The 12999-nt window shown below is 42.6% G+C and overlaps 1 protein-coding gene and 1 long non-coding RNA gene across 8 annotated transcripts in view; one reads left to right on the top strand and one right to left on the bottom strand.

Annotated features, from left to right (window-relative positions):
- Window positions 1–655: 655 nt before the first annotated feature.
- The window catches only part of SLC6A4 (solute carrier family 6 member 4), a 32531-nt gene continuing 20187 nt past the window's right edge, over window positions 656–12999 (bottom strand). For all 3 annotated transcript variants that reach the window (XM_032457529.1, XM_032457527.1, XM_032457528.1), the window contains 5 exons: window positions 12368–12499; window positions 11244–11343; window positions 9680–9780; window positions 5587–5754; window positions 656–2781 (listed from right to left, as the gene is read on the bottom strand). In XM_032457529.1, the coding sequence (XP_032313420.1) occupies window positions 2707–2781; window positions 5587–5754; window positions 9680–9780; window positions 11244–11343; window positions 12368–12499 (576 nt within the window). In that variant the 3' untranslated portion in view covers window positions 656–2706. The remainder of the gene's footprint in view (window positions 2782–5586; window positions 5755–9679; window positions 9781–11243; window positions 11344–12367; window positions 12500–12999) is intronic.
- On the top strand, window positions 869–10426 carry LOC116656798. Of its 5 annotated transcripts, none has more exons than XR_004311773.1 (5): window positions 882–963; window positions 3438–3551; window positions 6864–7002; window positions 8390–8628; window positions 9649–10426. It is a non-coding gene; the product is annotated as an uncharacterized LOC116656798 (long non-coding RNA). The 5 variants fall into 5 exon arrangements; XR_004311772.1 differs by having other exon boundaries at window positions 9624–10426; XR_004311769.1 differs by lacking the exon at window positions 8390–8628 and having other exon boundaries at window positions 869–963; window positions 3441–3551; window positions 9624–10426.

Genomic DNA, 12999 nt, shown 5'->3' with positions numbered 1-12999 from the left:
ACAATCTCTCTTTTAAGGGCTCAGGTAGGGTGGGTGAGTTAAATGGAAATTCATACTTACACTTAAATTTTGAGGTTGGTGTCACCAAATTAACAAACTTCATTAAAATAAGATAGTGAGAGAGTGGCTCATCTCACAGAATAATTTTTTGCCTTATTTAAGATTCATTATTTGATTTAATTGTCATTATTTGATTTTGGAGCTAATACTCTCACTCTGGGTTTGTTAAGGTTTTTGCATCCATCTCCAGGTGGGGCAGCCAGGGCAATGAATTTAGGTTATAAGTCATATGCATTCCACACAACAAATGGAATAAGTTTTAAACGGGTTGTAAGTTTTTTGGAGGAGAGATGAATTCTTTGGACACCACTGCATATCAAATTAGGAACAAGCTCCATCAATGGAATTGCTTCCATGCTTTTGTCTTGTGCCTTACCTATGGGGAAAAAAATAACTTCAGCACTTAAATAACCGAACCATTCATTCTATTTTTATTTTTCACTTTTCTGTAAATGCTACATTAGATGTAAAAAGGTCTTTAAAAGATTATTTTAAAGTCAGTCTACCAACTCTTAAGTATTCCTTTAAAAAAAATCCATAGTAGTATTGATAAATAGGGGTCAAGTAAATGTAAATGATGCAGGACAGAGATTTGGGTTTTTTTTTTTTTTTTAATTCAAGTGACATTTGAAAACTTTTCAAAACACCTGTATAACACCTGGTGTGGCAAAACTCTGGAAAAGTGTTTTTTAAAGACAGTATCTTTGGAGAATGCCTAAGTGTGTGGGGGACGGGGATAATCTATATCTGAATATCTTTATAAAGTGAATTCTTAAAATTTGCAAAGCTATTTACCACTGAATATGCTGCCATTTATATAACCTCTCTCCTTTCAGCATGCTAGAAAGCAAAGAGAATGGAAATAAGGTAGCCAGAAGGAAAGAAAGCACGAAGATAATGAAGGTAGGTCAGTAAGAGACATATTTGAATTCCCCTCCTCTTTTCCTCTAATATTTTGGGAAACTTCTCAGCAGCTAACATCTATGAGGAAAATATCCCACCGGGAAAGGCAAAGAATCAGACATAGAAGGATGTAGGGAGAATACAAGAAGATGGCCGGGGAGCATTGTTGGGGAAAGGAAGCCAGGGGAGGAAGATCTACATTGGATAAAACTAAGCCTCTGCTATATGGATCTTCTGTAAGGCTGTTAGGGTTAAATTTGATTTACATAGAGAACTAAAGTGTTATGGGGCCAGAAGATTGAGTCCTTTTATCATTGACTAGGCTTTATAACCTTTAAGATTGTGCTAAGGAAATCTCACACAGCAAGGTACAATTTGCTTCTCTGCCTATGTGTCTGAGAGTCCCAAGCCACTGAAGGTCAAATTTACTTGATCTGTATTAAACGTTTTATGTGGCATGAAAGGTTATTCATTTAACTGACCCTTTTCCAAACAGCCTTACTTAGACTCAATCTTTAAAATTATCTGGAGGGCTCAAAATCCCGGTAGCCAACCAGGAAGAGTCAAGGTGTTGTGGGAGGTCCATTTAAGGCTAATCCAGACTCTCTAATTACTTCTGGATTGAGGATGACCTTGGTTTAGGTCAGGGTATCAGATCTATATACCCTATAAGAGAGACTTGGATTTATCCTCTCTTCACAAAGCAAAGTAACTTTAATGGTCAAACGCAGTCATTTGAAGTCTACAGAGCTTAAACCAGACAGCCAACTGAACACTGAGGCTGCATTTGCCAATATTCATCTTCAAAGTAGTTCACAGCCAAGCCTCAGTGACTAATGAAATAAGCCAGATTTGCCTGCGGAACATTATCCTGGATGTTTAGCAGAGAGAGACAGGAAGATGGCAGGGAAGTGCAGCAAATACTAACGGCTGGCCCATGAAGGCAGGTGTGTGGGCTTAGTAGTGTCACTGGAAAAGGAGTGTGTGGCAGAGCACGTTGTGGTAATAATACCCTTCAAATAATAACATACTTACAAACTTTGGTAGGTAGAATTTGTTAATGTAAGAAAAACTAGAGGAAATTCATATAGTTTGTAATGGGCCCAACGTATTAGAATAAAGATACACTGGAACAACAGTATACACAGACACACATGCTCACACGTACATGTTATTTTTGAGCTTAGCTTCGTACATCTTCTTCCTCTCCTGACTCCACAGCAGCACATGGGTTACAGGATTCTAGCAGATTCCAGCTATAGAATTCTACGCTACTCAGAAAATATATAGCTAGCAAGATGGCATCCCTGTTTTCTCCTGTATGGTTTACGCATTCATGAACAGTGAAACCTTCTGAAGCAAACACATGTCATCAGATACTGATGACTGTAACAAGAAATGATACAGGAGACTCTCATAGACTTGATCTTAAACCTAATCCTAACTGATGATACAGTGATTTTCTTCATCTCCATCCACACCCTCACACATCCAGAACAGCCACTTCAGCTGTGTCACAGAGTCTGACGTGGTAACACGTCCAGGAGATTTCACAGAAGGAAGTGGCTGGAGGCCATGAGAGTCTGGGCACCATAGTCTTTTGGGGCTGTCTCTCTATGAAGAAGGCCCTTCCATCGGCAGGCTTAGGCGGAGACTCATTCACTTAGAGGGGGCAGGCGAGGTGTGACTTGTCAGAACTGAAGGAAGAGGTTGTTGGGAAGCCATTTTCCTCTCAGAGACATTTTACACAGCATTCAAGCGGATGTCTCCACAGGGAATTTCTGTAGGTGTTTCTGGCGTGATACCTTTAATAATACGCTGTTAGGGAAAAAAAATACGATGTTGTAAATAGTCTTGTAATTTAATAGCACTGAAAAAAATGTGAACATTAGTATTAAAGTTTAAATAGCATTTTAATAGCGTTTAATAGTAAATTGGAATAGTCTTATTGGCTTTCCTTAAGAAAGGAATCCCCAATTTATTTGTTCTCAAATATGGATAAAAATGGCATATTCAGAAACTAGATAAGCATCTGTGGACTAATTAAGAACATCATTACAACACTAGTGGGAGAAAATAATGAGCCTTCAGTAGAATCTCCACCGGCCTATCACATGCCTTTGATGGCCTTGCAAAGGGCAAGGGGCATGGCATCCTTTTCTCTGGACAGAGGAGGGAGCAGAGTGAGTGGTGGATTCTGGCTCCGCCTTCCTCAGCCACACCAAAATTCCATATGAGGTCTCCCTCCCTCATTGATAGAATGTTGCAGACCATCAAGTCTGGTATTCACAGAAAACTCTAGTCCCTTGGGGTGCTTCACAAAAAACACAGCATGCTTTTATCCCTCTCAGATATTAAGCATGCATGTAGGCATGTTAAGACTTTTGAGAAGTCCCCATAGTAAAGAGACTTACTTAACTTGCCTTAATCCAGCCGTCTCCAAAATTGTTTGCTCATATAAACTTTTCCCTCAGCAGTAACACCTACTGATACACCATGGAACCACTGCTCCTTCCAACACACTTTGGAAATGTTAATCCAATTCAATGAGCACATCTTATAGATGAGGAAACGAAGGCCCAGAGAAGGTAAGTCACTGGCTATAGCTGACTAGGTCTTTTCCCTCCCAGTCCCCTTTGACTGGCGGTATCATGATGCTTCCTAGTAACCCACTGTTTCCCATCTGGTGGCCTATGGCGAAGATGGCCCTGCAGTCAGCCTTCTCTCTGCTACTTAATGGATCTGAGCTCTGTTAGTTATACATCTTTGGGTGCTATTTCCTTATGGCCAATAGGGAAAATTCGCAAGACAGATGACCAGGATTTGAGGTACAGTCTGTGACCAAAGAATACTGACTATTACTAACCTAAGGAGTTCCCATCCTTGACCTTGGCCTCTAGGTTTGAGTCAACTGGGCCAGTGGACCATCACAACTGCCATAAAGGACAACGTGAAGGAGCAAATTCAGTGACTCTGGTCTGAGTGTATATTTCAGGCAAAATCAGAATCCAAGGCCTTTTGGGAAGAATGAGGTTGTGATGACTGTTTCGGATACAGGGAATTACTAACTCCTTGCAGAGTTCTGTTCACCTAGAATTCAGTTTTTTGTTTTTTTTTGTTTGTTTGTTTGTTTTTGTTTTTTTTTTTTTTTTTGCTTGGAAAAGGAAGTCATCTCAGTTCTCAGAAAAGAGATGATGTTTAACTGCCTCTTATTCTCTTGCTTCATGTTTCTTGTGAATGTTTTAGGAAGATAAATATAATGGTTTCATGCTCAAGTTTTGCTTCTAGGAGCCCACAGACTAGCCCACCTCTCAGGTGTTTATAGAGCACAGTGCCTTTGAGCTTTCCCCAGATACCACTCTTCACCTTTGAGCTTGTCTTCTAAAAAGCACCCACCCACAGACTTATAAATGGCCACTTTTTCACGGCAACCTGCCACAGTAACTTTCTTGCTCTGGCAAGAAACACAACCAAACAACAACCCAAACATTTTCAATTCTGGTAACATGAGGTATATAACATTATATATACCTGGGCATCCTGGTAGCCTGAACACCAACTCTGGCACCACAGAATGAAAACCAGCAACTCATCTCTCCCTAACCTCTAGCGCCAATTTTTACATTAGTAAACTATTAATATCCTGAGGGTACAAAAGAGAAGCTGCACCTATAAGCAAAAAAGCATTGGACCAAAAACCAGGAGACCTGGATTCTGAGCTTCCCTGTACTGTGTGTCCCTAGACAAGTCATTGAAATAAGGAAATTGTGAACAGGATTATTCCCAGACTCAGTATCTTTGTCTGCTAATGATAACTGCCCATCTACCTCACAAAGTACTTTGATAACAAAATAAGATAATCTACATGAAGATGCTTTAAAATATATACAATCTTATACAAATTGTAAGGTTCTGTTATTGAAATTTTTATAGCACAGTATTCATTTACTGAAATGAATCTTACTATAATGGCAACATTTTTCACTCCAATGACTTGAGCTAATACTATGATACTGTTGCAACATCCTTTTTCTTTTTTCTTTCCTATCATCAAATATGGAGGTGCTGGGAGTTGAACCCAGAGCCTTGTGCATGCTAAGCGTGCTCTGCCACTGAGCTACACCCACTCTGACAACATCCTTATTTAGTGATGATTTTCAAAATAACCTTTGTCATGCTGCTATTAGAAAAATAACATGGGCATTTCCCACCATATCTCCACTTAAATCAAGTCGATTTAATTTAAATCCACTTAAATCAAATTTGTGTTATTGCTCCAGACACTACTGATCTGATGTCCATGCCCCATGGCAAGCAGGAGGTAAAGTAGTCATCTGATAAGTTTAAAATGCTATACACATTTTAAACTGTCTGCTGTGATGCACCCAAATGGCAAGCCCCCAAATGGCCAGCTCGCTCATTCGGCTTTGTACTTAAGGCTTATGGAAGATGCCTTAAGATGACAGAGGCATCGATGGTGTAGGTATATAAATATATAAGGTTTAGAGCCTCCCGGTAAACTCTTGGGATGGACTTATCTCCTTTGAATAGAGCATAAAAAGAGTACCCTCTTCTCCCAAAACAATTACCAACCTGAACACACACTCACAAACTAGCACATACCTCCTTAAGTGTCCCTGGGGTAACGATCAGCCGGTAAGTTATGTATGTAGGGATACAGATGAAAGATGAGGTTCCTATGCAGTAACCCAGGATGATACTCCATTGAGGATAGTTATATTGGAAAAGTCGTAGCTGTGGTGGGCTCATCAAAAAACTGCAAATGATGAACTAAAACAGAAATTTCAAGAAACATTAAAAAGTCTTAATGATACTCACATGGATAGAGACAGTCCTGATACCATGAACACTGAAGGCTAAAGCTAAGATACTTTTAGGAAATTGCCCAAATGTCATTTATTCCTAGATTGAACTCTGACACAGAGAATTCACCAATTTCTGTGCTTCAACTGCAGCAATTAAAGAGCTAGGGGCTTTATGGTAGCTCACGGAGAAAAAAATGTGACAATGAATATATATATGTTCATGTATAACTGAAAAATTGTGTTCTACACTGGAATTTGACACAACATTGTAAAATGATTATAAATCAGTAAAAAAATTTAAAAAAAAAAGAGCTAGGGGCTTATCTTGGTTTTCCTCCTCATCCCCTGCAGTGGGGATGCCAAGGCCTCAGAACGTTATTGAGGGGAGTTACAGCACCCACTTCAAGAGAAGAAAAAGAGAAAGAGACTGGAGCCATCAGGAGTGATTCAGGCCCCAACGTGTCAGACAGTGGAGGAATAAACTGGGTGACCTCTCCACGGCCCCTGCCAGTCCCAGGGCTTCATATTTTTCTCTGCTTTGTTTTCATTTCCTCCTCTGTTTCTCTGCTGTGATAGTTTTTGGTCAGTTGAAGGCACCCAGGTCCAGGAGAGATAAGGTTCTCAAGACCTGGAGAGGACCCAGGCTCCTGGATGCATGTTCCTTCTCTCCCCTTTCCTTGCATTAAGCATCTTGGCCTGTGGTTTCAAGAAGGCTGGCTCTGCCACAGGGCATCTCAAAAATGAATGACTGCCTGCCACAGACCCTCATAATGAAAGGAATAATAGAAGGAAAAGGCATCTTAATATACTTTTTACTAGAAAATTCAGTGAAGATTTGGACCAAGAAAAATTCCACGGTGTGCTCCTAACACCCAGTTCATGAGTCTTCTTACTTCAGTTTGGTTTCCAGAGAGAGTGTAAATATCGGGTTTTGCCTAGTAACCGCTGTGCTGAAATCGTTATTGCTCTTGATTTAATTTAATTTTATTATTTCATAGTCATAAAGAAGACAGTAATGTAAATTAGTTGTGTGGTTAAACATCTATTTGTATCTTTTTTTTTCTTTGTCTTCAGGTAATAAAATGGGAAACTGTTAAACACACATCCATCTTCTGAACTGTGTTATCCTAAGTCCAGGAGGAACCTTTCAAAACAGGAGTTCAGTCAGTCACAAACCTTGCTCTGTACAGACTCTCCTCAGCCCCAGAACCAGGTAAAAGGAAGGTGATTTGGTGGGGTCTGATTAGGAGCCATCCCTGCTGTAACTTGTCTCATCTTGATGTCAAGTGTGTGAAACCCAACACAGTTCAAGGAGGCCTGAAGCTCTCATTGTGGCCACGAAGTATCGCTCCAGCCACCCACTCACACATCCTTGCCTCTTCTTGCTCACAGACAATATTCTCTTTTTTGTAATTTGGGTTTAATGAAAAAGAATATTTTTAGTAAGCTACTCATTGTTTACCTAAAGCAGCCTTAGAAAGTCCAGAACAAGTGTTCTGTTAAGTAATCCAGAAATGGAAGACAAATTTGCCTCCTATTAATTGGGCCCGGGAGCACTTGCCTGTTTAGAGGAAGTGATTATAGTGAACATCACAGGAAATTATAATATGCCTGAACCCCGATCTGTACCTGGGTTTTGCTTGTTACAGAAACTCTTGCACTACACACCAAGCGTTCACCCAGTTTGCCAGACAGCCGGAGATTCACAGAAATGAAAATATTAAAAGCCTGGGCCCAGAACTAGGGTAAGGCATGCAAGGCACTCACCTTGGGTGCAACATTTAAGGGGCACCAAACTGTCAGAAGTCAAATAATATTTTAGTACAACACTTTAAAAAGATAAGCTCTGACAGGGCCAGCCTGGGGTAAGGTAAGTGAGCAAGACATGTGAGTATACAGTCAGATCCTGTGTTTAAAATGTTGATATTTTTTGTTCAGGAATATTTTGCATTAATTTTTATTTTAAAAAAATTGGATTAAAATGGTATTTATCTTGACGATTGAGTTTTTTTGGCACCCCCTGAAATTTTACACCCATGGTGAGGGTCTCACTTGCCTTTTCTGAGTCTCAGCCCTGAACAGCATTGACTCACTGGGTAGGGAATACAAAAGTAAACAAACACAGCTTCTTCCCTCAGGGAACTAATCCATTGTCTCTCTTTCCTTTGAAAAACAAATGAAAGGATTTAAGTAGATTATCCAGAAGCACTGGTAATAATAGAAATTAATAACCCATTTATGTCAAGACTTCTGCTTCTAGTAATAGCAGACTAGTGGTCCAGACGAACTCTCTCATTGAAAACAACTAAAGTTTCTGGATTTAAAAATACATTATGTTTTTAATTTACCTAAAAAAGCAACAGTGAGCTGACAAGTTAATAAGGAACTACCAGGCCAAGATCTAGAGGAACACTGGGGCCCAGAGCATGCACTGGCGCCCCTAGGCCCTGAGAATATCTGCTGCTTGGGGCGAAGGTTGCCTTTGGTTTGGGAAACTTCCGGGGGGTCCAGGGGCATGGAAGTCAAGGAGGAATTCTGGGGTACAGAGAGACACGTGCAGCATTACAGAGGCAAGAATGCTCACGTTGTCTGTATTACAGGTTGACATTGAGATGTGGGGGTACAGCAAGCACAAAAAAATAAAGGGCTGCCCCGAGAAAGTCAAAACAGAATACAAAATGGGCTATTTGGAAAGGGGGGGAAGGCGCAGCTGCATGCACGTCCTAGGAAGAAACGGACAGCCCAGATAACCTAGTAAGCTGAAGCGGGACTGAAGGAACAGTCTCTGGCTCTAAGGATGAAAAAGCAACCCCACCCACCCACCCAAATCAAGTTACAGGTAAATGACAGAACAGAGTAATCCTGCTGATGTGCACGGAGCCCCTTTGCCCCAGGGTACCTCAGAGTGCACTTGGGATGCTAGGAGGGCACTTATCCATCTTTGGGCAAACACCTGCTTCAGACAGAGACCAGGAGGAAAGCAAAAGCGGGGCTTGTGCAGCAAGGATGGAGTCAACATGGAACACGTCTTGGCAAACGGGCAACCCCTGAAGCTGAACTTTCTCATTCATTTGCCAATGAATGCATTCTACATTTGACTCCACGTCTATGCTTGAGAACCTTGATGGGGGGGGTGTCTTTACGAAGATGAATACAAAATTACTAGGACTCCTGTCAGGTCCTTCATGGGCAGCACAGTAAGTCCTTTCCCGACCTTGAACAGTTCTCACTTGTCTTGTGACCTTGGACCCTAAGCCTCAATTTCCTCAAATGTGAAATGGGGAACTAGAACTCTACTTCATAGAATTGTTGTGAGAGTTAAAAGAGCAATGGATGGGGAACTATATTCAATATCTTGCAGTAACCCATAATGGAAAAGAATATGAAAAGGAATATATGTATGTGTATATCTGACTGAAACATGATGCTGTACACCAGAAATTGACACAGCATTGTAAATTTAATTAAAAAAAAAAAAAAAAAGAAATGGGAGTAAGTTTAGCATAAAGTCTGGCCTGGCACTTAATGACCAGTGAATGTTATTTATCATCATCAAGGAGCAGGGGAGTGATGAAATAATAATGTCACTGAAGCCCAGACCACTGGGTGGTGTTAGAAGCCAGAAGAGTGGTTAGCTGTGGGGGGGCACAGTGACTGGGAGGGGACACAAGAGGGGCTTCTGAAGTGCTGGTCATGTTTTTGTTTCTCAGTCTGGTTTTGGCTACAAAAGCATGCTCAATTTATAGAATTTCATTATGAAGTATACTTAATGATTTGTACACTTTTCTGTATATATGTTACACTTCATGAAAACTTTTTTTTTTTTTAAATAAGTGTTTCAGGGTGAATCTTTCCCCAGGGCCAGAAGGAGAAGGGAAATGACAACTCACCAGGAGAAACAGAGGGCTGACAGCTACCCAGCAGATCCTCCAAAACCATCCAGGGCTGAAGCCGAGCATTTCCTTCACATCACTGCAGAACTGAGTGATGCCTAAAATCACCCGAAAGAGAGCGAGACTGATTGTCTGAGAGAGGAAACAGACCGCCATGCTATCCCTTGATGCTCAGAGAGAGTAGCAGCTCTAGAATTTCTCCACAGGAGGGGCCGATCAGGGGCACCAATCTGGTCTGAAAGTGGGATGGGGGAACTTGCCCCAAAGCTGCGTGTGACAGCAAGCAAAGCTTTTCCTGCACTGAGTGGGAGGATGGGTGGACATTTGGGGAAGGACCTAAAGCTCCCTCTTGGTGCCCACACTGCTGTTCTACGATTTCGGCATACATATGATTTTACTGTTGCTGTAGAAAAAAGGAAGTTGCCTTTTGTCTAGAAACGGTGAACCCACTTGACCAGAGACTGACTCTGACCACATACTGGAAACGTAAAAGAGAAAATTTTTAACACAATATTGCTTATTCATATGTCAGATCAAGATCAAGGTTCTACTACATGGGGTAACTGGCATGGACTCTGACTGGGGAGACAATGAGAAGGGGAAGGAAGGGTGCTCTGTGGTTGCTTCCCTGAAAATGCCCAGCAATACCTTGGGCAGGTCTGTGGCATCACACACTTTGATCTTTGTCCTCTGAAGTGCTGAGGAGGTGGGAGGACCTCTTTCCAAAAAAAAAAAAAAAAAAAACAACTGGGCTCACAGGCAACTCAAAATGTGGGGCTCCCCTTCTTCATATTATGTGTAATGACACACAGGCCAAAGCTGTTCTACTATCATAGAAGCTAGGAAAATACATTTTCAGAATAAAATAATCACTTCTTGATCTTAAAGATGAAGAGGCACCTCTGAACCTGGTTTCCTCCATTTCATTGTCCACACCCTCCTCATCCTCGCCCAGGGGTTCTTGGGATCCCTGCCCATGGGCCCATGTCAGCTCCCTCTCTGCACTTCTGGGGGTATCACTCTTATCAGATTCCATCCCACGATCAGAGGGGGTGAATTGGAATTTTTACCAATATCAAGGCAGGGAATGCGAACAGGAACATTCTTGCCTCTTTCCTAGAAGACAAACTCCCCAACTCTGTCTTGGGGCTCTGGAGGGAGAACGCACTTGTGAAATTGAGACTGGGGGCCACTCTGTGTAACAGCAGAATACTGTACATCCTGCAAATGCATTCACCATGCGCTAGTTCTTTGTTGTCTGTCCAGTTCTTAGAGCCAGTCAGGATCTTCAGCAACCACTGTGGATGAGCTGTATGGAACCACTTCAGCCTGTCTCCACTGGGTAAACATTTAAACACAAAAGGGAAAAACGGCCTCCCAGGAGTGCCTGCAGTCTTGCACAGTGTGGGAGAAATGATGAATTGTTTCTGAAGAAAGCGTGTAGAAGGTGATGTCTTGTACACTGGCCTGCCTTTCTCTGATGAAATCAGCCCTTCTGTATTCTGGTGGCTACATGGGCTGGTGTAGAAAGGATGCTGGCTGGTGGAAGGAAACATCTTACCATAGAACCAATACACAGCAACTGCTTCTATCAGGGCAACGGTGAGCACCGCGGGTCCCGTGGCAAACTCCTCCAGCAGCTTCACCACATAGGCCCCTCCCTGGAAACAAGACCACCAACCTGGTTAAGGCCCCACTGAGGCACCGCCTCCTCTTTTGAACAGGGGCAAAAAGAAGCTTCTTAGAATAATTCTGGAAAATTCCCACCTTGGACCCAATGTAAGTATCCCAGAGCCTGCTTCTTGGACTGGCCTTGGCAGGGTGGGCAAGATTTCATCCCATCAGACACCTCCTCCCACCCTACGGGTCACTCTCTTCTTGTTTCCTCTCCCTACTAAACTCTAAGAGACAAACTCAAAAGCGCCTCTGTCTCTATTTTCAACTTTCTTCAATTTAATGAACACTCACTGTGTACTCTACCCTGGAGATTCCTGCTCCCTAAAGACTGAATCTGGGCTCAGTGGTCATGGTCTTGCCTCTGTCCTGACTCACACACCCCTCGGGCCCTGCTGAGGGCCCCATCATGCCGCAGAGCCTCTAGGGCCATGGCAGTCACAGAATGAAGATGTTTATCTACAAAATCCGCCTTGAGTCAAAAGGACACAAGCCTAGGATGCCAATGCGTAGTATCTGATGCCTGATTTACAGTATTTGCCTCAGCCACCTGCCTCCCCCCCCCCCCCCAAAATCACTGGAGAGGGTCTGACTCCTTCACCACGGCAAATTCTCTGGAGGAGACAAAGTGGTATTACAAACATGAGCTGTCAGCCTCCAGCTGTTCTGCACATCAGGGCATCAGGGCAATGTTCCCAAGAAAGCAGCCCTAAAGATTGGAAACAGACTGAAAAAGCAAATCTTAGTTTTTCTCCAGATATTCTGCAAAGCCTGAAATTTAGTTGGATTTGCAGTAAAATGCTGAGAGCCCCCAGATACGTGCAGAGATTCTACAGACAGATGCCACCAGAAACAACATTTCTTCTCCTTGATAACTATTAACAGCAGTGACCACTTTTCTCCCTTTGGCCCCAAAGCCAGGGCACCACGTGAGATGGAAAGGAACAGGTTCTTGAAGCATTCTGCTGCCCTAGGGAAGGCTGACTCAAAGCTGAGGGTCATGGTACTCACAAAAGTCAGGGTGATCAGGGATCCAAAGAAGCAGGTAATGACCACGCCAAGCACAAACCACTCCCGGCGCTTGGACCACAGTTGTGGAAACTCATCCAGCACGGCCGTGATCACTCCCTCCAAGCCTGCAAACTGAGAGGGGCACACAAATGGTCACTGTGGAGACTCTGGGGCAAACCTGTTACCTTCTAGGACACTGAAAAGAAGGGAGGGGCTAAGATTGCCAAGTGATCGGTCAAGCTGATTGGGACCAGTTCCCCCTACTCACCAGCCCTCACTGGAATGTATTTCTCTGTTTCACACTGTCATTTAGAACCCATTGCTCAGGACATCAAAGGAAGTATAGCACATGGTCAGTACTTTTTTTTATTTTGGTAGGGGATAGGTAATTAGGTTTCTTTCTTCTTTCCTTCTTTCCTTCTTTCCTTCCTTTCTTTCTTTCTCTCTTTTCTTTCTTTCTTTTTAGAGGAGGTACTGGGGATTGAACCCAGGACCTCATGCATGCTAAGCATGCACTCTATCACTTGAGCTATACCCTCCCGCCCAGGACTTTACGTGAGGTCTCTTGGGGAGACTTTGGTTGCACCAGAAATGCCAACTCAAAAGTGAGACTCATTCCACATTAATAAGAT

This window comes from Camelus ferus, chromosome 16 (genome assembly GCF_009834535.1).
Source record: "Camelus ferus isolate YT-003-E chromosome 16, BCGSAC_Cfer_1.0, whole genome shotgun sequence".
NCBI lineage: Eukaryota > Metazoa > Chordata > Mammalia > Artiodactyla > Camelidae > Camelus > Camelus ferus.
This window is presented reverse-complemented; position numbering and strand designations above follow the sequence as displayed.